This window comes from Heterocephalus glaber, unplaced genomic scaffold (genome assembly GCF_053883595.1).
Source record: "Heterocephalus glaber isolate CG9 unplaced genomic scaffold, H.glaber_assembly_v1.0 deba00001447, whole genome shotgun sequence".
NCBI classification, from domain to species: Eukaryota; Metazoa; Chordata; class Mammalia; order Rodentia; family Bathyergidae; genus Heterocephalus; species Heterocephalus glaber.
This window is the reverse complement of record NW_028258299.1, coordinates 5,192,635-5,215,419: the sequence shown is the minus strand read 5'-3', so window position 1 is coordinate 5,215,419 and position 22,785 is coordinate 5,192,635. Positions and strand designations below refer to the sequence as shown.

Sequence of the window (22,785 nt, the reverse complement as noted above, 5' to 3'; positions counted from 1 at the left end):
CTAAGGAAGTATTCATCTGATTGGGCTTACTTCCAAACCCAGAGGTCTGGTTTTGTTTGAGTCCACTGACTGAGTTACCTATGGAGGAAGTAGTCAAAAGCAGGGCTCAAGCTAGTTGCAGAGGTGAGGTGGGAGGTACGTGCTTAAAGAGAAGCAGGAAGAAAGGAGGAATATCAGTTAAGTAAAGCTGCTTGGCACCATAGATTTGTGCACTTATCTCATAATGAGGAAATAGCTGTCAGAATATTTAGGTCTTTAAAACAGTTATAATATGGAATGGCAATCTCTGATTTTTTTCAATCTCTGGCTTGAAAAATTTAATTGAAGCCAATTTTCTTTTTAAGAATTTAGATTTGGAGCTGGCCATAATGGCACAGACCTATAATCTCAGCCCTCTGGGAGGCTGAAACAGAAAGACTTCGAATTCAAACCTAGTGTGGCCAACCTAGTGCCTTAACGAGACCTTGTCTCACGCTAAAAAATGGGCTGGGGACTAGAACTTGTGCAAAGGCCCTGGGTTCACTCCCCAGTTTAACCCCCCCCAAGATTTTAATTTGATAAACTGAGGCAGTTTAGCAGCGGGGCAAAGCTGACAGGATGAATCAAGAATTGCCCTAATGAGGGTAGCAAGATTGGGACAGGCATGAGCAAGTGCACATGGTACATCCCTGAGAGCAGGGGCTGTGAGGAAGTGAGCGGCCCAGCCGTGTCTTCTCTCCACTAGCCCTTGGCTTGTCCTGTAGTTAGTTCTTGCCCAGTAAGGCACCTTCACTTGGGCTTAGATCGAGTGCCTCTCCACTCATTGGCGGCGACAGAGCCCAGCTTAGCATCGCTAACCCTACCTTCACTGCCCTTCTGTAGATTTGCTCAGTCACTGTGATTTAGTTTGTGCTGAGGGTTTTGCTCCTGACTGAGTTGGGGACCATTAAGCAGTATTGAGTCCCAGAATACAGTTAGGAGTGTGGGCCGTGATCATCACTTCCAACTGGCACCTATGGAAAACCTTGCTTTTGTGTTCTTTGTTGAACTCGACTCTGTAAAGGGCACCAAAAAGTGTGAAATGCTGTTCTTTCCTTCAGTGATCTTAAATTCTAACTGAACAATTTGTGGCATTATTAGATGTCAGTCCGTTTTGGAGAACATGCTCAATAGGATTGATGGAAGATAGCCATTCACTTTTCTAAAAGGAAAATTCATCTCTTGCTTTTACCAACATCAGTGAAATTCCTTTTTATAGAAACCCAAGTCTTAAGCATTCTAGAGATAATCTGCTATCTAGACATAATCACGAAGTCTGAGAATACTAACAAAATCACTGAAATTAGTAATTCTGATTCAGTATAACACCAAGGAATTCCTTTTAGAGTAATTTCTACCCAATTCTTTATTCATAGATCAGTAATTCAAGCTATTCCTTTAATAGTCCATGGGATTTATTTTTTCTTTTTCTTTCATGGGAATTCTATGTGGATGCTCCTTGAGTTGCCCTCATTCACACAGTAGGAGGAAGTACGATTTTTGGCTTCCTGGAGTTTTATAGGTATGGCTTTTTCAGCTGTTACTTATAGCAAATAGTCTTCAGGTAGAATATGTAATTATTACAAATACTATTTTAGGCAAATACCATTGATTCATTTTATTAACACGGGGAAAATGGTCTTTAAAATTAAGCCTGGTCTAGAGAACCTCAGAGGACGCGCTGTTGTTAGGGCTGGACTCGTGCTGGCAGTGGACTGTTGGTTGATTGAGGGCATTGTTGGACCCCTCTGGGAAGGAGTGTGCCATTGTACACTTCGTCTTCCAAGCAGTGTGGATTCTCAGTGCTTGTTGTGAATGTGGAGTAGTTCAGAATATTACACTGGTTACCCTGGGAAAGGCACATCTCCATGTCCGCTGTGAATGTGGGGCCAGGTTTATTCATGTTTTAGTGTCACATCCTGCCTGGGTTTCAGTGCCAAGTGTGAGCAGCTGGTGTGTGTGAGAGCACTTGAGATCTCTCTCTGGTCTCTGCTCTGTACCCATAACCTTCCTGCAAAAGCTGACTGTCACCCGTCAGTTTTTACCTATGCGTTTGTTGACAGCACAACAGTAGAGGGCTGCAGAGAAATGATCTTCAGCTTAGGTTTTGCTCAATGGAAATTACTCTCTCTTGCCCAAGTTTACTTTCTCAGACATGAATTAGAAGCAGTAAGAAGTTGTTTTTTCTTGGTCAAAAAGAAAATTTAAGCCAGGCATGAAGGTGCATGCCTGTAATCCCAGCCCTGTGGGAGGTTGAGACAGGAGAATCACATGTTTGAGCCCAGCCTGGGCTACTTAGTAAGAACCTGTCTCAAGAAATTTTTTATTAATAATGACTTAATAGCTTCTCATTTTTTGTTAGAAGCAGACATCAAGTGGAGACTTCATTAACTCTACTTTTGGGTGCATTGTGTGTACACAGTGAATTACCAGATTTATGCATTATTCACCATAGTTGTTTATGTCCAGTTTGGCTGTTGTCACCACACAGCACAGAGCGTATGGACTATGGACATTCTGGGCATTCATTTTAATACTAGGTAAATCTTGAGGTAGAGCCTTTTTCAGTGGAAGGCTTGAGGGAGGAAATCCGCTTTCATTTGAGCATGGTTAATTCGGATTATAAGATAGGTAGCTCTGGGGCTGAGCTGAAATGTGGTAGATAAAGAGGAGTTGAGAGTGTTTTTGATTACAGGTCGACTGGGTTCCCATCCCTGTGTATCAATTGCTATCTTTTCTGTTCTTGGGAAGACAATCCTTTGAACTTTGCTTGATGTACCCGTGAAGTTGGGACATAAAGACCTACCTTGTCGGGAGGTTGTTTTAGATTAAGAGGTCAGACCCACAAAGTGTCTTACCTGGTCCTGCCCTGCAGAATAGCAGCAATCGTGTGTCAAGCTGTAGCAGACACTCTAGGTGTGCTTTGTAAGGACGGTTGCTGTTTCTCCTGTGTGCACTGGTGAGTGCTTTGTGCCTAGCACATTGCTTGCTCATAATGTCCTGAGAAAATATTGAATATTGACAAATTATTTCAGTGGGGAAATTCACTGAATAAGTTATCAAAAAACCTTCAGTTGTTTTCTTAGATAAAATGAATTAAGTACAAATTAATCCTGTATCTATTAGACAAGTCTAAGAAATCTGCTAATTTACCTCTGGTTAAAGGATATAGTGTTTTATGTATTTAAATAATAAGACTGTTCTTCAAAAAATATTTATTTTTAAAAAACAAGGTCTGGGACTGGAGATTTAGCTCAGTGGGTCATGAGTTCAATTGCCAGTACCAAAAAACCCTAAACAAGGTCTGTTACTTTCCTCAGGAGTTTAAATGAATGTAACCAAAGGCAGAGCACTTTTAAGATGTGAGTATATTCTGCTTGAATTTTCTATATACTGGTTTTTAGTAAAGATAAAGGCCGTAGTCCGTATATGAAAATCTCAGAAAAGGCTGCCTGTTATGAAAAATGCTTTAGGGAGCCACGATCAGTTTCTGTGTGAAACAGTGACTGTTTTGCTTCTGTTTATGGTGATCCCTCAAGTCAGGCCTACAAAATTGAGTTTCTTTCTGTACTCCTCCTTCTCTTAGCTTCCTGACTTGTGCCCTGTGTAAAGGTCATGACTGCCCAGTCACAGCTTTGTGATTTGGACATAGTGTTAGGTAGTGAAGCAAAAACCTTAAAGTTTATTACTAAATGTTTTTGGTACAGTGTAGAGTGCAGACTTAAGCATTATTTAAAGAACTAGTGGAATGGACAGCTGAGACTATCTTTCAAAACAGACTTGCTCATTTCTGTTAGTTTAGTAGTTCTGTCAGAAATGAGTGTGTCATTATGGTTATATCCTTCCTATACTGTGATTTTCTTTTTTCCTTAAGTTTTAAAATTGACATATAGTAATTGTACATATTTATTGGGGACAGTATACACTGGTTTCTAAGGCAAGGACCAGTTCATGTTACTGAATTGGCATCAGAGTATTTTTCTAGAAGCTGTACCTGTTTTTTTCTTTGTTATGAAAGGCAACCTTGCTTATATCAGTGTTGTATGAAAGTATAGTAGAAGCCAGGCAGAGTGGCACAGGCCTGTAATTCCAGCACTCTGGAAGGCTGTGGCAGAAAATTTGCAAATTTGAGCCCAGGCTTGGCAGCTTAGTGATTTAGTGAGACCTTGTCTCAAACTATAAAATAAAAAAGGGTCAGGGATGTAGCTCAATGTGAAGGCCCTGGGTTCAGTCTCCAGTACTGGTGGGGAAAAAAAGCACAAAAAAGCTTGGTGGTGTACACCTGTAATCCCAGCTACTTGGGGTTCTGAGGCAGGAGGATTGAAAACTTGAGGCCAGCCTAGCTACATAGCGAAATCCTATCTCAAAATAAAAACAAGGTTGGGAATGTAGCCCAGGGGTTTAAAGACCCTGGGGTTGATCCCTAGTGCTAAAAAAAAAAACAAAGTATGGTAGGATACAGGGCTTAACTCCATATTTTGTGCAAAGACTAAATGTTTTTTGCATATGTAAATTTGAAGTTTGTAATCTTATTTAATCCTTTAAGTGTTACAGGTGGAATTAAATACTTTAGCTAGGAGCTAGGCAGACATGTTGGAGGAGGTAGTTGTTGGGTATCTATTCGCCTCCTCTCCTCAGTTGGAGTGATGGTGGAAGAGTTTTTAAACCACCATGTCTGTTTTGCGTGATGTGGATGGCAGTTTAGAAGTGGATAGAGAGGTACTCAGCCAGGTGGAAATCACAGCGAGGCTTTGGGAATAAATAACCTCAGAGCATCTTCCTGGCTCCATTTCCTCTGCTTCTCGGCAGTCTGTTTTCACCCTTGGCTGTTGGACAGGATGGACCACTAGAATCTGAAGTTTTAATGGTGCACAATTGTGTACTATGAGGTTGGGTAATTCACTTTCTCATAATTTAATTGAATTTTAGGACTCTAAGAAATCATTAAAGTTTTATTTAATATATATTGCCATAAAATATTTATCTAAAAATGTTATTTACCAAGTTTGTTACCTTTATGTGAATTTATTCTGGTTTTTTCTGAAGGAGCTTGAGAAAGTTTGAGACAGTCTGATATTTGCAGAGATCGGTGTAAGAATATTGATGAAGCCCTGTTCAAGCTTGATTCCTTAGAAGTGCAAACTTGTAATTTGTGTGTATAGTTCCCATGCATGTTTATATTAAGAACCAACTCAAAGTAGTCTCATGAAAACAATTAGAATTGTGAGAGAAGACTAGGAAAACTGAAATACCTTCATTGTTTTCTGATTAGTGAGAACAATGATTTTTTTTACAAAGACTCATTTTTAATGGTTAATATGTTTTAATAATTACTTTAACTATTTGCATATGTAAAACAATGCCAGAATATTTAGAAATGCTTTACTAGGTTTTAAAAAAAAATTTAAAACTCTCAGTTTGAATGAATAATGATTTGAAGTTGAATTCTGATTAAGGAATTCATTTCTATTTTGATGGTAATGGTGAAAAATATTGAACATACTGTACATTTGAGTGTAGAGTTGAAGTGAATTTTTTGCTTGGAATTTGCAGTGCGGGGAGGGGAGGAGGGAAGGATGTGGGGAAGGCTGTGACTGCCACCTAAGATACTGTCTATGTTGTTGCTGGATCTGGATCAGGGGCTGACTGGGCGGAAAGTTTACTTTGAGAAGCCAAGGGTGTGTTCTGTGTGGTAATCTTGGGAGAAGGGAAGGTATAGAAAGTGATCACTCATGAGAAAGACATTTCTAATAGTAGCTTCTCTCTTGGTGTTTGTCTTTGGGAAGAGTGTTAAAAAAGGCATAGAAACATAAGTAGTTAATGGATTTTATTATTAAAATTTTGGCTTATAGAAGTTGTTAGAGAGTGTTTTCCAAAGATAATTATAAGATACCTAAATAATGTTTTAATATTGAAAAGTTTGCTTGCTTATAATTTTTAAACAAATTTATGAATAGAAGTTCTTATATATAAGTATTTGGATTTTGTGGATTTTTAAAATTCGTGTAATACCAGATGAAATTAGATTGGTTAAATTAAAAGCTTGTGTGCTCTCTAGGATATTTGAAAAGCTACGTATTCAAACTATTATCTAAGGTCTCTTTTCTGATACAAGGACTGTGCTGGCTTTCAGAAGTTGCTATTCAATCTTTTCGCTTGTTTTAAATGTTTTTTTAAAGAACATGGTACTTAGTAAACTGGTTTTGCTCCCAGAAATAATGACTATTCTGAACTCTATACTCTGTGCCTGTCCATTATCCTCACCTTGTGGGCATTTTGAGAATTTTAAAACTCTTTTGGATGCACACACTCTCTCTTTATAAAAATTTGCTTTTAAGTGTTTGTCTGTTTACCTTGCTTCAGCTTTCCAAAATTAAACTAACAGTTTGAGAAAGTAGCAGGGTCTTTCGTTGGCTGCTTGAATGCTTTGACTATTCCCTTATTAAGTGTGTCTTGTGCTTTTAGCATCTCTCATTAGAAATTCTTCTGAAAGCCTAGTTTGTCCACCTGTGGTTTATTTTACTGTTTTGTTTATCTGACATTTTTGTTTTTATTATAAGTGAAGCATGTCACTGTTACTGTGCTTTGGCGCTGTGTCACATCTTAAGGTGGTTATTTTGAGGGGCACACACCATACACCTTATGACAGGACCCACACTAAGATGTGGAGCAGAAAGGTCATAACGTTTGTTCACACTGCCATAAGGAAACAGCTTTGATGTGAAAGCTCAACTCAAGTGGTAGAACAACTTCTCTGAGATTTCAGAGACCATCTGCTGAAGGAGTTTTGCAGATGCCTACTTGTGTGCTGAGTGCCCCTAATAACCAGGGTATGAAGGGGCATTGGGCATGTTAACTTAAAACTGTTTTCTTTTTTAGGTCCACAACTCCCAGGCCTGTTGCAGATCTCCAACTCCTGCTTTGTGTGACCCCCCAGCATGCTCTCTGCCGGTGGCATCACAGCCACCACAACATCTTTCTGAAGCCGGGAGAGGGCCTGTAGGGGTAAGGAGAATCCCGTTTTTAAAAGCTATCAGTATTTTATATCCCATAGGGTATAAAATAGGAATATTGCCTCCCTCCCCAGAGCCCCTTTAAAAATGTGCTGTATTATATGTGTTTTTAAAGGAGTAACAAGTACATGCACAGAGGAAGCAAAATACGGGACTTGCCTTACCCCTCTAGGACAGTTCCAGAAGTTAGTGGGGTTTGGTGGAAGGGTATTTTGGCACCAGCAGAGAGCATGCTGGGCTGCTGCAAGGAGCAGGAGCTGGCAATCAGCAGCGAGTATGGATGTTGGCAACTGAAATGGGGAAAAAAGGGGGTAAGTTTGAGTCCATGTGTGGAATGTGCATTTTCCCAGGCTCTTTGGGCCCCTGGCTCACAAATCAAAACTGTTTAGGGTGCTGTACAGTCAGGGGATGTTTTGTAGAAGGCTGCTGAGAACCTGGGAGGCTCTACTATAATGTCTGGATCTAGAATAAATACATCAAAGTCTCGGGCTGTGGTGCAGCCCTGCCTCTCTTGGGTGTACTCTGGTGATCCTGTGCCTTGGCGATGACAGGGCTGGGTGAGATGCCTTGGGATGCAGTGGCTGTGGTGCTCTGCCCCCAGAACGCAGGCCCAGGTAATGGTCCCCACAAGGGTCCTCCCTGTGCAGGATCGCTTCCCGTTTAGGAAAGATGTGTATGCACTTGACTTCCTTTCCCTTCCTTTAGGAGGACTTACAGCCACTTCTGAAAGACCCATGTTTATGTTCTGAACCCAGTGTCCGAGACTGCTGTTCCCACTAATGAAGTGTAATCTGACTGTGGGACGTACCTTCTTACTGAATTAGCAAATAACATGAGTGAACGCATACACAGTACAGGACAGTGTTGATTCAGGCTGACTGTTCAGTTGCAGTGTGTAACATTCCTATTGTGGCACTAAGAAGAGCGTCCTCCAGATGAGCTGCAGCACTGGGGGGCAGAACCGAGGAGGAGCTGGTGGCGGGCAGAGCGGGGGAGCCTTCCAGGTACACATGACACCCTGCCCCTGTACTGACACAGGCTTGTGCCTGGCCAGTGTGAGGTGGAGAGCAGCTGGCCTGCACGCCACTAGCGAAGGGCACAGGTCAGTGAGTCTCAGGAGGTGGAGCTGGGGTATAGCATGGGCTCAAGTCTTGGTGTTTGAAGGTTAGGCCGGTTAAGGTTTCCTTTCAAGCAAGCTGTCTTGCAAGGGTCTGCTCCTGAAAACCCCCTGGGCAGCAGCGAGCTGCAGGCACGGGGAAGCTGTAATTAGGAGGCAAGGGCTTTCATCCTTTGTCACATGAAGAGGACCAAGCCAGCAGCGATGGGTTGTTGGTAGTAGTAACATGATCAGCAGTGTTGGTTACAACAACAGTGGCATGTTTATATTGTAGCTGTAATTTACTCAAGAATCAAGAGCCCCCCCCCCCCAATAACCCAACTGGTTCATATTATAGAAGCCTTGGGTTTCTAGAAGTAATAGTTCTGTACAAGTAGCGAGTAGAATTCTCATTCTCATTCCTAGGACATACCAGTATATTGACATCGTAAGGGACAAATTAGTAGAGTCCTGACTGTCTACTTCTAAATCTTCAAGCTGGGCATGGTGACACACACTTGTAATCCCAGCACTTGAGAGGCTGAGGCAGGAGGATCACTGAAAGTTTGAGGCCAGCCTGGGCTACATAGTGAGACCCCATTTAAAAAAATCTTCTCCCTTTATTATTTATTCCTGTGTGTATCTAAGAAATTATTTTTCAGCCTGGTGCTTTCTCAGTTTACTCTCTAATCAGGATGGTGTCAGTGTTAGACTGTTTTATTTACCATAATACCAACTAGGATTTGCTGAATGGATTTAAAATTTTGCCCGTAACACTGAATTTTAGTAAACATTGTATACTAGCATTAGTGACAGCCAGAATTTATGTTTTAGAAGCAATAGTATTCATGTCCACTGAGGATTTAAATAGATTTCGGATTGGTAGAGCACCAATACCATCATATGTAGGTTGTAGAAGATTCTGTAGTAAGATGCTGAATCTTCTTTCAGTCAGGATGCTGCTGCACAGAGCTAACTGTATGGATTGTTCTTTAATGATGCCTCATGCAGCCAAAGTCATTTATGCTGGATCTGAGTCGGATCCAGTTGGCAGAGCTCCCTGCCCCACGTGCGGCGCTCTCATAAATTCCGCAGGCACACAGACCTAATACAGTGTAATGAGAGAGCTGCTGGGAGAAAAAATTGATTACAGGGTTGCAGACAATATCATTAGTGTTTCTTGCCACAATACACCAGATGTCTTCCCTAATAGACTATTTTTGTTAATTTCGTTTTTATAGGATAACATTGATTGCATCATAATTTAACTTTCTTTGGATATTCAGGTATATGTGATCTATATTTCTACACTGATCATGGCATAAACTCACAGATTTAATCTTACACATTTTCACTTACTCATTTTTGTGTCTGTGCTGGACTGGCAGTGGTTTTCCCTATTACTGGGAATTTGTTAGCGTGGATGTTTTCCAGCAGAAAGTGTTGTGTTCACTGGCGGGGGTGGAGGGGATACAGGAGGAGGAAAGAAGGCAGAGGTGCCATGGCCCAGCTCCTCTCCAGGTGATCAGGAACCAGCACCCCACCCCAGCTGATTATGTGGAAACCACACAGCACGTGGCAGAGGGTGGAGGCTAAGCAGTGAAGCTGCTGCCATATAAGGCGGCCTGAAGGGCTCATCTCCCCACTGTCATGGATGTGGCCCCACTGCAGGGCTCACTTCTGTGGCGCTGTCTGCCGTCTCACTAGCAGATCAAGGACTGTTTAGCATCTGTAGCTTTGTAGGGTTTAAATTTCTTAGCTCTGTCTTTTGGTGTGTTTGCACCCTCTGCTGAGTGACTAATACACACGATTAGGATAGTAGTGTGATAGTGGCCTGACCTACTTAGTTTCAGTAATTTTTTTTAAAATTAAGTTTTGGTTTTGGTGCATTTTCCTTCAGGCAACTTTTTTTCTCTTGACATTTTTGTGTCAACACAAGCCTTTTCTAACCCTTTGTTTTCTTACATGTAAGATGGGTATACTGCTACCATCCATCTTGAAGAGTTGTTGCAAAAATCAGTTGAAATAATGCATTAAAACCACACACATTGTTAATGACTGGAACATGTGGTGAGAAATGCTTTCTTAGTTGATTTTGTCATTGTGCAAGTGGTCTTTGGCCGGACTTAAACGGACCTAGATGGGCTGGCCTGCTGCACACCTGGGCTATATGGTATGGATGGCCTGAGGCTCCTGGCTTGGAGCTCTACAACTTGTTACTAGATGAATACGGGAGGCAGTTGTAACATAGTGGTTAGTATTTGTGTATGCAAATATATCTAAACAGAAAAGGTACTGTAGAAATATTGGACGATAAGTACTGTCCAGCTGTGTTGTAGCCTTCATGGGACCATCATGGTATATGTGGCCCAGTGCTGCCTGAAAGGTTTGGGGCATGACTGTACTTAGCATATAGCAAACGGTAAGCATCGCCTCTTATCACATAGGAGTCCTGATTTCTACAGATTCTGGCTTTAAGAAATTGATTAGTTAAGTGATCAAGAGATGGTATGTATACGTGCCCCTTCCCCAAGACAAGTGTAATTATTTTACATCACAAACATACGCTAATAGAAAAGAAATTTAATAACTTTTTAGACAGTTTAAGTCTGATGTCCATAGGCTTTTTACTAGTCTCTGAGTTTAAGAGGGATTGTGAACTTCCTGAAATTGCTTGCACATACATTTTCCTGGAAAGAGGCTCTGCAGTTTCTGACCCAAGATACTAATTAGCAGATTCATATTGAAAGTAATTTAGAAATTTAGGCTAAGAACTCTGTGCAGGGGCTCTGTGGTACGTCCTTTAGAACTTCAAGTCAGCTCCTGCTGGGGAGGGAAGTAAACAAGATATTGCCTGTTTGCTTTGTGCCCAGCACTGTGCCAGTCTCTTCACTTAGTTTAACCCATCTAATCCCCACAACAGCCAGTGATGCTTACTCCATTTTGCAGATTAGAAAACTTTAGGCCCACATTTGGATAAAAGTCTTGCCTTCCGGGAGTGGCATGACCTGGCCTCGCCTGTATCAGTCCTGGTGCCTTCGTGGCTGGTTTCTGTGCTGCAGTAGCCATCTTTGCAGAGGCACCTGCCTTTGCCTTCATTTTCCTAAGGAGAGCCCAGGTTAACCTGTGTCTGTGGTTAGGTCACTTAGAAGAGTAGGTGGCTTCTGCCAAGTACACGGGCTGGCCCTTACCCTAAGTAAGTGTGGTACTGATGTTAGGAATCCACCCTCTGTCCTGTTTTTTGCTGTACAAATGATTGAACCCAGGGCCTCCTCACTGAGCTATGATCCCAGACTTTCTTTTCTTTCTTTGAGGTCCGGGTGCCAGACTTTCTTTTCTTTCTTTGAGGTACGGGCGGAGCAGGCGGGGCAGGGCAGTTTGAACCCCCTGGGGCTTTTGCACTTGAGCTATATTCCCAGCCCTTTAACAGTTTTTTTTTTCCGAGACAGGATCTCTCTGAATTTCCTAGGCTGGGCATCAACTTGTGATCCTCCTGCCCCAGCCTTCCAGAGTGCTGGAATTACAGGTGTGTGCCATCCTGCCCAGCCCTAAGAACCCTTTTTAATTAATTGCTTGCTTGCTTGATTGATTTTTGTGGAGTGGGGATTGACTAACACGAGCTACATCCTCATCCTTTTTAAAATTTTATTTTAAGACACTGTATTACTTGAGTGCCCAGGCTGGCTTCAAATGTCAAACTCTTACCCTAGCCTCCTGAGTACCTGAGAACCTCTTTGAGGTGGCAGCAAATTTTGTTTTCCTATCAGCAGTTGTGGTGGTTATATCTTTTTTCTTTTTTTTTTTTTTGGTACCGGGGATCGAACTCGGGTCCTTGTGCTTGTGAGGCAGGCGGTAGGACCACTGAGCTAAATCCCCGGCCCCTGTGGTGGTTATATCTTTAGTGTCTTTTTTTTTTTTTTTGAGGAGTGTGACCAATAGCTACATTAAGTTCTCTTTTTATTTTAATAGCATCAATACACATTTGAAATATAGTAGTTGGTAGTGCTTGCCGTTTCGCTTTTGTTTAGTTTCAAGTAAAACTTTGCATTAAGAATTCAGATCCAGGGCCGGGGATTTAGCTCAGTGGTTTCGGCACCTGCCTCGAAATCGCAAAGTCCTGAGTTCGATCCCTGGTACCACAAAAAACAGACAAGCATTTGGGCCCTGTGTTTCCCTAAAGTGAATTTCTACCCATCTAGACAGACCTGGTCTGGTTATAGAGCTGTGAGCTTGAGCCCAGCAACAAGGATTGACTTTTTGCTCATGGCTTTTGGTCGAGGGGCTGTTATGCCCAGGGCCACCTTTGTCTTAGGTTAGTGTCTTCTTACTGGCCCATGTGACCTTCTTTGAGTCCTAAGAGGTTCTCTGAAAATTGCTCATGTGGTGCTGTACACCACGTGCACTTTGTTGCAAAACTCCTGGGCTCAAGCCATTCCCCTGCCTCAGTCTCCCAGGCAGCTGAGACTACAGGCCAGCCATGTCCAGCTTCTTGTTTCCTTTTCTCTGGGTCAGGGTGCATTGCTTAATACATGGTTTAAACGTAGGCAACAGCGTGTTACATTAGGGTACAGAGAGTGCTCTAGTGTTCCTCTTAGACATTTAGCATTTCTAATGCTAGTGCTTTTTATACTTGCCAGTTGAATAATTGAAATTGAAAATTTATTACGAATTGCTGTTTAGAAGTGAAGGTGATTGTATTTGTTCCCCACTTACAGTTTAGAAAGAGCTCTAGTCTGGTGGCCTCTTTAGCCATGCAGGAGTTTCTGAGGCTACTCCACCTTTTCATTACTTACTGTGGCTTCCCCAGTTGACGTTAGGGACACCAGATAGCCACTGAGCAAGGTCAGGAGGCACACTGCTTTTATATATCCAAAGACTGGCTAAAGTAAATGCTGGGGCTGGGTGTGGTGGCGCACACCATAGTCCCAGCACCTGAGAGGCTGAGGCAGGAGGATCGCTGTAAGTTTGAGGCCAGTCTGGGCCACATAGTGACTTCAAGGCCAGAATGAACTGTGTAGAGAGATCCTGTCTCAAAAACAAAAAATAAAATAAAGTAAATGCTGGGATCAACCCAGCTAGCTTCAATGAAAGATGGTTACTAGATTGACATAGCAAATAATAAAAAATATTCATGAAACTCCACTGAAACAAGCTCCAAAGAAAAGGCCCACTCATATTGGTATTAGAGAGCACATATCCTGCTTCCAGGTCAACTCACTTTTTACAGGGAGCAGTTGTTCTCATACCCTGGCCTCCCTGTAAAAGCTGGTTGTCCGCCAATTTGTTCTGAAGGCTGTCTTACCATCATATTCATAACCTTTTTTTCCCAAAGGAGACATGAAGCCATGTTTTCAGAAGACAGATCTCAGAAACCTCATGCTTTCTTTCATAAATGCCTATGATTTAAGCAGACTTTTCTCCTGCCATAGTTCTGTGTTGGATTTAATGACCCTTTGCAAGTTTTACTGAGCTTTCTCTTCTTTCAGGGTTAGTGCATTGAGCTTTATTATTTACAGGCACTCTTAGGCCTTCCAACCTTGCCTCTTTCGGGGTCTTTCTTATTGTTTGGCTGAAAAAAGAATCTGAACAAGTGTATGAAGATTCGAGGCTTCACAAGTTCTCTGGAATTTTACTAAAATAATTACCTGTGACATTTCAGCCCACAGAAATAAGATTGCAATTTTGTTTGCCTAACCTTGTTTTGGGCATTACTGTTGCTTGGTAGTACCATCCCCTGTAAATATCAAGGCCTTCAGTGGAAGAAGAGCTGGCACTGTTTTACAAGGGTGCCAGTTTTCCCCTGCAGCCTGAAGTTTAAGCAGCACACCAAAAACTAATCCCATGTGCAGTCTATAGAAATTATTATGCTTCTTGCCTAGAAGTTGGCGTTTTCTTTGTTTATGTCATGCCCAGATTGAGTGGCAAGTACTTGCCCTTTTCCTCCTCTCCCTTAAATGAATATATTTTCTTAATGAAAATCTGAGATTAGAAAGTCTTAGCTCACTCTGAGCCTAGCTGTTGTATCTGTTTTTAGGAACTGATTACCCATTTTTAAGAAGCTTGCTGTCTAAAGGGACAGAAGAATTATTCTACTCCTCTTCAATTGAAATTCTTATGATGGAAGGAAAAAGTTATGTCAGATTAATTACAACTTGATGGTTAAAGTAATCAAAACATTATTGAAAAGAGATTGAAACTGCTTAAAATGATTTGTTCTCTGGAGTATCTGAAATGTTTACTGTTTGATAATTTTTAAGAAGTATATATATTAGTAGTACCTATTAGTAAATTTCAATTATAGGTTTACATTCTTTCACTTAATTTCCTGAAATGTAGATTGGGAAATATTTAAATAGAACCTGTCATAAATTCTGTTTCTTTTTTTTTTGATACCGGGGATCGGACTCAGGACTGTGTGCCTGCGAGGCAGGCATGGTGCCGCTGAGCTAAATCCCCGGCCATTCTTAAAATTTTGTAAGATAGCACCTCGGTAGATTTTTAGTACAGGTAGACTTAAAAACACCTAAGTAAATAAACAAATTTATATTAAAATGTCTTGCTTAATTAGGGTTGGTCAAAGCCCCTTATAGAAGAAAGAATTTCACAAGGTCCATGGCTGGCTGTGTGGAGGCACTGAAAGGCCACTCAGAGCCGGGGTTCTGGCAGGTGTCAGGGCAAAGGCTACAGGCCCGACTTCTCCTTATGTTGGGCATCGTGTAGAAAAGGTGTTCTGGCATAGCCTACCTATCTTGCCAGAAGATACAGTATTGCCAAATTACTTTAAATCTCTAATTCTAACCATATTATATTGTACCTGACTTGAAATAATTTGATTCTAGTTTCAGCTGGGTAATGTAAAAGTCAATATTTGTTTCTTAAAACAAATTTATTTCCTGCTGTCAGTAATAGAGATTAATCTACTGTATGACTTTACTTTAGTGACCTGCTTAAAATAAGTTGGGAAAGAGTTGATTTACCCTGTTTTTAAAGAGAATACCAGTAGATTGATGTAGTGAAGTTTTTTTTTTTTTTTTTTGTAGTGAAGTTATTTAAAGACAGTGTTAGAAGTTTAAGTCCGTGAGAATTGTGGAAGAGACTTCCCAGGACAATTTCATATTGATTCATTAAGATTACAGAAAAGGGCAAAGAAACTAACTCTCCGTGATATGGGTGGCAAACACTGTTTTTGAGATTTTTCTTTGTTTAAAAAAAGTGTTGAATTCTGAGTTTCACACAAAGCATTGTAAGAACTCTGCCTTACAGTTCAGCAGAGAATCGAGTGTTTTATGTAGTAATGGAAGTGGCAAGAAATGGTTGTGGATCAATTTGTTTGAAATAAAGTATGCTTTTGTCCATAAACACAAAAGGTTTTCTGGCAAGTTCATAAATGATATTTTGGGTTAGTAATGTAGCAGAATACAGAAAAACCCTGATCTCTTTTATCGCCTGTTGTGTGTCTGTGGAGAGTATTGTTCATTTCTGCTCTTTTCCTTTTGGCTTGCTATGGCTATGTGCTTCCCCCTCTGCAACACACAGCCTCTTCCTGAGAGCTACACAGTCCTGCCTCCCCACCCCTCCTCCCCTCAGTGGCCTGGGTTCAGTCCCTGTTACTGATTTCACCCTTTCTTTGCCTGTTCCCCTCCCACCTCCTCACTTATCTCAGCCTGTTAGTGCACGTGAGCGCTAGTGTTACTGAGGTTTGAACCCATGATCTTCACTAAGAGCTACATCCTTGGTCCTTTTTATTTTTCATTTTGAGACAGTCTTGCTAAAGTTGCTCAGGCTGGGCTCCAACTTGTGTTGCTCTGCCTTAGCCTCCCAGAGTGCTGGGCTAACAGGTGTGCACCACCATGCCTGGCTCTGTTATCCATTCTTTTTGTTTGCTTGTCTTTATTATTTAAAATAATTTCAAACTTACAGAGAAATTGGAAATCTCCTACAAAGACCTGCTGTATACCCTCCCTGCAGATCAGGAAGTGGCTAAAAACCCGCACATTTTTACTATTGAAGGGGTGGTTCTGGTTTAGTTGTGTTGGCAGTGTTTATTAGTTGTGTGATCTAATGATTTAATCTCTCCAAATCTCAGTTCTTCACTTTTAAAACCAAAATACGGATTCAGTGGTTCTGGAGTCACCCTCAGGGGTGGATATTTCTTCTGACATGAGGTGGGGTCTGAAGAGGTCCCCCTGATCAGATGGGGACATTAACTTGGCCTGCAGGTTCTTGACTCTTGAGTGGGAAGAGCATTTCAGGGAGCCTCAGTGCGAGGTATGGGCAGGCTTGTTAGGCGGAATTAGACAGTAAGAGAAAATGGGAGGAGATTTCCACCTGAGGAGCTGAAGAGGCGGGCACATTGCTGGCTGAGAAAGTCAGACCGTCCTTCACCAGAGGACACAATAACACAATAACGTCCTTCACAATAACAGTGACTTCTAGGTGCTCATTGGTGGTTGATTGAATGCTCTTACACAGTTTATGCCTTGGTGTCCTCAGTCTTGGACGGCGATGGATAGATTATGGAAGGTTAGGGCTAATAAACCTTCCATTGCAAGTGTTCAGAGGACACTCCCTAAATGGTGTTCAGAGTTGTGCGAGGAAGTGACCCAAAGTTTTAAGGTAGTAAATGAGAGGGTTACAAAATGAAGGGCAAGCTGCGTTCTGTTTTTAGTTGCCCATTGGGCAGTCTGAGGAGTTGCTATTTTTTTTGTTTCTGTTTTTGTTTTTTTACCAAAGCAGCTTTCAAGTCCCTGTCTGCCTTTGAAGAAAACACCTTTAATGAGTAGCAGTTTAAGGGCCCAGGCATTTGTCCTCTGTCTGTGTGGTGAATTCGTCTCACTTCCAGGTGCTTCCCAGGAGATCCTGATGGGCCCTGGCTTTAGAGAGGGAGGGGATCTGCCCTACATCACATCACTGTTGGAAAAGCATGGCTGACTTCATCCTGTGCAGAATGCAGAACTTCTGGCGCAGGTTCAGAATTCCTTACACCTCTCAACCTGAGTGTATCATGGGCCCAAAATCAGTGTTTTTGTGTTCTCCCATGTTACCTAATTTCCTATTGTCCCCAACACACTAATTAGGTATAACTTGTATATTTATATCTCTAGTACAGATACAAAAAGTAATTTAAAAATTAATTTCACACCAAACTATAAAACCAATAAAATCATAAGCACAAACAGTAATTCAGTAAAATGAGTAATGCTGTTTTTCTGAAATAAAGTAGCCACTTGTGATATAAACCTGCTACTGATTGCTGCTGCTCAAGTTACTGGGAGCAGTGTGTGTAGGCTACCTGGTTTCTTGTGATGACTGAATCTTCTGTCATTTAATTTTTGTTACTGTCACTGAGAAACCTGTCAGAGTAAGTATAGCTTGCCATGAAGTGACTTTGCTCTACCTGGCAAAAATGTGCTGGTAGGGTACTGGGTTCATCTTACTTTTGGTAGCTACAGTGGTACTTAATTGCTTAGTTACTTTAGTGTAGGTGAGCCTATTCAGAGTCCAAAGCTCATAGCTCAGAACTTTGTTAATGAGGTTATAGAATATATAGTCCAATAAAAATGCATGTTAAGAATGCAAGATAGTCATTGAGGTGAAAATTAAAATCCATGCTTCCCTCCTCCCCTATCTCTAGCTCCTCTCTGAGAAAGACTGTTACCCTCTATCCCTGTTTTATATTTCTGTCCTCTTGGCTAGATTAAGAGAAGGAACTGTTCTTCATGTTTTTGTTTGCATTCCCTAAAAGAGTTCCTGGTTCCCAGACTCTGAATTAATATTTTTCTTTCATTTACAAGACAGAAAAAACCATTGACTTAAAAAAATTATCAAGTGAAAAAAAATTTTTTTTTCTTTTTGATACCGGGGTTTGAACTCAGGTCCTTGTGCTTGTGAGGCAGGCGGTGGAACCACTGAGCTAAATCCCCGGCCCTCAAGTGAAATTTTTAATGGAATGCATTAAATGTGATTGCATGGGACCATCAACAGAAATACAAGATTTCACAATCAGGATATTACTTGGCCAGTAAGTCCTAACCACAGTAAGCTCCTGTGTCCGTTTTCATAAGGAAGTGACTTGCCTTCTGCCTCTCATGGAAAGGAGAGGGTGTGAAGCCAAGAGAGTGTCCTGTTACCAGACTGTAGGCTGAGAGCCCCAGCTGCAGCGATTGCAGCACACCAGGCCCCCATCCCTCCCAATGAGGCAGTCCAGGAGATGAGCGATGGTAGAGGGTGGAAAGAGAGCTTTAGTCAGCCCAGCCGTGCCAGGAAGGACAACAGTGGTTCAAGCTCTGTCTTCAAGGGTCTGAGAGGAACTTTGAGGTTTGACAGGAAGGGAGCACACAGGAAGCATTGGCAGATGTAATGATTAGTCCTGGCCAAGCCTTGGTCTGTTTGGTCTTTGGCTCAGGGCTAAGCCTGTGTGGTGGCTCTGGAGAAGTCTTTATGGCTCTGTTCAGAGCCAGTGTCAGCTCCATCTGGGGTAATTGCTCCTGCTTAAGGGGGTGATCACATCATGTGGTGATTTGTCTGCAAGGCTCTGCTTTAGGACAATGACTGGAGTGGGTAGGCACCACTCCTGGGGTGTAAAAGCTGGCAACTGGGGGTCCTTGCAGATCTTGAAAATACCTCACTCACCTCAGCGTTTTTTGTTTTTTTTTTGCGGTACTGTGTATTGCACTCAGGACCTTGCACTTGCCAACCAGGCGTGCACCATTGAGCTACATCCCCAGCCCACTCACCTCAGTCTTGAAAGGGGATAGACACTCTGTGAGTGCCTATGTGCAAAGTTGAGCAGGAATCCAACCCAGAATTAGACTTTGTATAAGGATACCAAAGACACTAAAAGGGACAGATAGAAACGAAATCAGAGGTACCAGGCTTCTCCCTGCTTTCATTCCCTACTGGGCAGATGGAGGCCCTGCTAAGTTCCTGTGTATTTTTGGCTTTGGTGGGAGCGAGCGGACAGCAATATTGGCTCAGTCTTTTTTCTGAACTGTTTGAAGTCATATGGGCTTGTGTAACTTATAAAGCACATGTGTCACATACACACGTGTGCACATCTTCCAGCTGATGGAGCCCGACTCTTACTTGTCATTGGTTTATGTTTGCCCTCGATGCTCGCTTGGGGTTTTGAGTCTTTATTACAGACATTGATGTGTGCTCCACGGCAGAAGAATGGGTGCCACACGAGATGGTGCCTTTGACTGCGCTGCCTCTGACCTAGATGGCAGCAGTGATGCTTCCTGTTGATGCCCAGTCCAGCGGAGCAAGTGCTGTGTTGCCCCAGGGCCCGTGGCAGTGTGTGGTTGGGTGGAAAGGCAGCTGGTAGGTGCTTCTAGTGCCTCTTGCTAGAATACATGTGTGGGGTGACCTTGGGATTCCAGTACCCGCATCCAGGGGATGCTGGGAGGATGCTTGGGAATGGCCTCAGAATGGCTCCCCTGCCTCCCACAGCCCGAGAATAGGGCTAATGAGCCATAGAACAGAGTGAAGTGGATGCACAAGAGAGCAGGTTTTGGGGCATGCACTTGGCCAGAGCACCTCCTGTCAGGGGTGACAGCAGCTTGAGTTGTCCTTGAATCTGAAAGCACACCAGCTTGTTTTCAGCCTGCGATGTTTGTTTTGTTTTGCATTTGTCTGTAGTACTTGAAGATGCAAGAATACTTTTACTGCATTACTGCTGATTTTAATATTTGCTTAGTTTTGGGGATTTTTGGACTTTTCTATTCTGAAATTGGAAAATAGCACTTGTTACCTAACACTTTCCTCTACTTTTCCTTTTGTTAGTAGTATTGTTTTTGGATATATTAAAAATATCTGCAGATGTCCAGAGATTGACACAATTACCATTTTGATGATGAATCTGCTCCTAAAGCATCAAGCAGATTTGTTAACAAAAACATGGAAATGCAAATAATATCTGGTGAATTGTTAAAAATTACAAGAAAAACACATGGCAAGTGATAATTGACAGATAGGTGTGTTTTAATCTGTAGAATTTGTAATGGTGCTGTGCTTGCTGTGGATTAAGTAGGAAAGACACATCCATAAGATCAGGGGCTCTCTAGAAATGCACGAGAATGACAAAGAACCCGAGACTGCTGTTTGAGAGTCATGTGGCAGGAAAGGCACTGTGATTAATCCCCTGATGCTGTCACCGTGCTGCGAGCCTGAAGATAACGCTCTGCTCCTGCTGAACACAAGAATCAGTACCCACTTCTTGACAGGCTAAACTATTAAAAAGAGCCTTTCTTACAAAGTTTCAGTATCCGGGATCTGCCTCAGCTGGCGAGTGTCAGTGGCACAGGGAGATTGTGAGACATTTTGTATTAAAATGAGTCAGTAGGCAGGTGAATCCCCAAGTGGGTGTGTGTGTGCTTTTGAGTTATTGGTTGGGCACACACATACCCAGTTTTTTCCACCTTGGTTTTCTTTGTGTTCTCTTTTTTGTACCTGTGGGCACCGGGTTAGCAGATTGATAGCGGAATGATAGCCTTAGCAAACAAACATCAAGTGCATTTGGTATTTACATAACCTGGCATATTGATTAACTATGTGGTGTATTCTTCTCTTCTGAAGGAAATTATATAAGAAGTTGGACTGGTTTTTGTATTGTAATGTGGGCAGGGGTGGAGGTGTTAATTTGTTAAATAACTGGTGGGATTTCAGCCAGCTATTGAAAAAGAAAAGCAGGGCTGGGGATGGAGCTTAGTTAGTGGCAGAGCAACTGTCTAGCATGGATGAGGCCCCAGTGCCAGCCAGCCCTCTCACTCCCTTAAGCAGCCCATTTCAGGGGCCTTGGCAAGGCAGGAGCCACTACTGTGCAGCTTTTGTGCTGGTAATGTAACTCTTCTAGTATAAGGAAAGCTAGGAGTGAAGAGGAGGAAGAGCCTCCATGGGTGATCCTATCCTTTGCCGCTGTCCTTGGTGTTGGGACGGGTTAGCTTGGAGGTCCTGCCAGGTGGTCATGATGGGACTGCAGCTGCACAAGCACAGCTGATCTGCTGGGGAAGGTGAAGCTGTCTGCCACATGTGGTCTGTCTGAAGGGAGATGCGACTTCATCCTTCAGAGTTTCATAGCTGGTGCTGGGACATGGTTGTGTTTTGATGGGGCCAGTACTGTTTCTGCAGGCTCTTTGGGTTCCACTGCAGGAAGACTGTGGGCTGCGAGGAAAGGCTGTATTGGCTGATGGCGACTTGTGCAGCACAACCATGCGGTGAGGCTGAAGGACAGTGCAGATCACCCTCTGTTTCCTTGTGCAGCTGATCAGGTTTTAAATTTTTCCTCTAGTGTGGAGAGGACGAGGTCGAGAGGGAAAGAGAGTAGTGAAGTAAGGGCGAAAGAGAGGGAGGTCTTTGAAATCTGTGTGGCCAACCTCTAGTGACAGAGTGTGGGCAGCGGTTCACATGCATGGGATCCATCCCAGTGGGTACCCAGCTGGCCCACAGAGGCCGTGGCATGTGATGAGCTTTCCTGGGAGTAGCCGACCTCAAGCCAGGCTTAGGACATTGCAGACCCACCCTCCTCCCCCGTGTCTCTGATGCTGCCCACACTGGAGCACTAGGATGTGCTTCTGTCTCACTGTCACCTGCTGTAGGCAGCCCTGTCTACTCAGGTAGTCCTTTATTCTTTTGTGTGTGTGCTCAGGCTCTGCCTGGCTTTTTTTTTTTTTTTTTTTTTTTTTGGTACGGGGGATCGAATTCAGGACCTTGAGCTTGTGAGGCAGGTGGTGGCACCACTGAGCTACATTAGTTATGTTGCTTTGTGTAATGTGTTGTGAGTTGCTACCTTTTTCTGCCACTGGATTGGTTCTGGAATTTGAGTGACTCATGCCTGAATGAAGTAGTGAGGGGCACCTTCTGGAGTGAAAGAGCACAGCAGGCCACGTGGCTGTGCACTTCCCGGTCCCAGAGAGGAGGCCCAGAACTCACACTTGTTTCATCCCACCAACTCGGGTGTACACCTAGAAGTTTCAACTTGTTTTATTAGGCTGCTTTGAATGCAATTGGAATCCTTCTGGGCATATCATTTTATCTGAAACCTTAGACATGTTGGCCTTTCCTATTTTTGGAGGGAAGACAGAAGACTGAGACCCAGGTAACACTGGGTCGTGCTTCCTACTTGGGGCCTTTGCTACAGTTTCTTAAGAAAAACAGTCTCCCCGCAACTGCTGAGTGTCAGGCCGTTAGTTGAGTGAAGGAATGAGTTTTCCTGGAAGATGGGCTGGCAAAGTGTCGATAGAATTGATCATTTAAAAAAAATGAAATGTTGATGTAAAACATTAGTTGAAACTCCTTTCCTTTCTAGCCTTGATTATTCCCCATATCAAACTTGCAGTACCTGTATGTGTCCTTCGTCTGCACTGTGGCGTCGACGGTGAGGCCTGTGCTACAGAGGCCATGCCTTCCTGGTGACAGAGTCGCATGATGGTTTCTTTGCTACATTACACGACAAATTCCTTTCTATATTCCAGGTCTCTTATGCAGGGAATTTTAACACACTGATTGTTATTCTCATCCAGTTTTCCAGTCCTTTGGATTTTTGTCTTCCTGTTGGCTTTTTGTCATTTTAGAGACCTGGTTCAATTAGAGGCACCATGGATTTCTTTGAAAATTAAAATGTCTGATTACAAGTTAGCCTTAGTATCAAATGGTTATGCA

At 42.6% G+C, this 22,785-nt stretch overlaps 1 protein-coding gene across 10 annotated transcripts in view; it reads left to right on the top strand.

Annotated features, from left to right (window-relative positions):
* The window catches only part of Rere (arginine-glutamic acid dipeptide repeats), a 385,951-nt gene that overhangs the window by 176,185 nt on the left and 186,981 nt on the right, over window positions 1–22,785 (top strand). For 8 of the 10 annotated variants that reach the window (XM_004863671.4, XM_087214426.1, XM_004863669.3 and 5 more), the window contains one exon: window positions 6,898–7,023. The exons of 1 other annotated variant lie outside the window; for it this stretch is intronic. In XM_004863671.4, the coding sequence (XP_004863728.2) occupies window positions 6,898–7,023 (126 nt within the window). Of the gene's footprint in view, window positions 1–6,897; window positions 7,024–11,576; window positions 11,654–22,785 lie in introns of those variants that run through there. One more of the 10 variants, XM_087214425.1, reaches the window with a different exon arrangement.